At 42.4% G+C, this 1,548-nt stretch overlaps 1 protein-coding gene across 1 annotated transcript; it reads right to left on the minus strand.

Annotated features, from left to right (window-relative positions):
- Positions 1–486: 486 nt before the first annotated feature.
- On the minus strand, positions 487–1,336 carry LOC140179345 (uncharacterized). The gene is made up of 2 exons (XM_072218114.1): positions 1,067–1,336; positions 487–963 (listed from the first exon to the last, which is right to left on the minus strand). Exons 1-2 carry the CDS (start codon positions 1,334–1,336, stop codon positions 487–489), a joined length of 747 nt encoding a protein of 248 aa, XP_072074215.1.
- Positions 1,337–1,548: the final 212 nt, after the last annotated feature.

Raw genomic sequence — 1,548 nt, forward strand, 5'->3', positions numbered from 1 at the left:
TAAAACAACAACAAAATAAGATGTACCTGAGACAATAGGATTTGGGCAGTGCCTCCTGTTGTGTCCATACTGGCCGCAATTGCTGCAAGTCACAGAGGTACCCGTCCTTCTGTACTTCGTTTGAGATCTATTTTCATCTGGTTCTCTAATCCGTACCATTCTTGGCCGACCAGGTTTAACCCTGAAAACTGGGGGTATGATGGTATCACAGTTCACTTTCGGCCACATGTTCTCTCTATTAATTGGAGCAATTGATTTTCCATATGTTGCAAGGTATGCTGCTGGACTATAGTAATTGCTGCAATACTCTTCAGGATTATCACCCTTTTCAAAGATGGCACTGCATGCATGTGGGCATGGCATACCACTCAAACCCCAAAATCGACAGCTGCAAGTACCAGCTAACAGATCCACCACAAACATTTCCATGATAATCCTATTTTTGTGATGAACCTCAAACTTCAGCTCACCTGCCCATCTAGCTTGTCATTCCATACTTCTTGTTGCAATGAGATCCAACCTCTTTTTTGGTTTAGGCAGAATGGATCCTTCATACTTCTCAGCCTTCTTCTTCTTTTCTGCAAATCTTGACATCCAGTAGCATCTGATCCACTCAAACATCGTCAGAATGGGCTTGTCTCTAGCCTCAAGAATCCTGCCATTGAAAGCCTCTGATATGTTATTCATTAGCATATCACTCTTTGCCATAAACGTGAAATGGCTCTTTGTCCACAACTTTGGGTCCACTCCCATTAGTTTATCATAACAGTCCCTATTTTTCTCCTTCAGCAGATTCATTCTTCGTCCCCACTCTTCCACATAGGTAGCCTTAGCAATGGTTAGGATTAGATCCCTCAGAACTGTCCCTCCACCATATGCCTTCTTACAGTTCGCATAGAGATGCCTTAAACATAATCTATGCTCAATAGAAGGTTCCATCTCACCAAAAACTTGCATCAAACCCTAAACCAACAAAAACAACAGAGTACAATATACCATGATTCAATCAACAAAAACAATGTAAGTAGAATGAAATAGTTACAATCATAAGTCAGTTTATCCTTACCTTTTGTTGATCCGACATGAATACCCATCTTCTTGATTCACCGATATCATTCAGCAACAGATCAAGGAACCATCCCCAGCTGTCCTTTGTTTCCGCCTCCACTGCTGCAACCGCAATTGGAAAATAATTGTCATTAGGATCCCTCCCTACTGCAACTAGTAGCTGCTGACCGTGGTCCCCTTTCAAGTGACACCCGTCCACTCCTATGATCGGCCTACAACCAGCCAAGAAGCCCTGCTTCACTGAATTAAGGCACATGTACATCCTCATGAAACGCGGTTGGTGAGTTAAAGATGGCCTATCTACAACAATACAAAGCTTGGACCCCGGATTTGCCCTTAAAATCTCAGCACAATAATCCCTCAATTTGGCATATTGTAGTATGGCCCTTCCATGTACTTCTTCCCTTGCCTTTCTCCTTGCCTAGTAAGCCTTTCCAACACTAACATTTGCCATATACTTGTCCTGAATTGTTTGAATAA

This window comes from Arachis hypogaea, chromosome 15 (assembly GCF_003086295.3).
Source record: "Arachis hypogaea cultivar Tifrunner chromosome 15, arahy.Tifrunner.gnm2.J5K5, whole genome shotgun sequence".
NCBI classification, from domain to species: domain Eukaryota; kingdom Viridiplantae; phylum Streptophyta; class Magnoliopsida; order Fabales; family Fabaceae; genus Arachis; species Arachis hypogaea.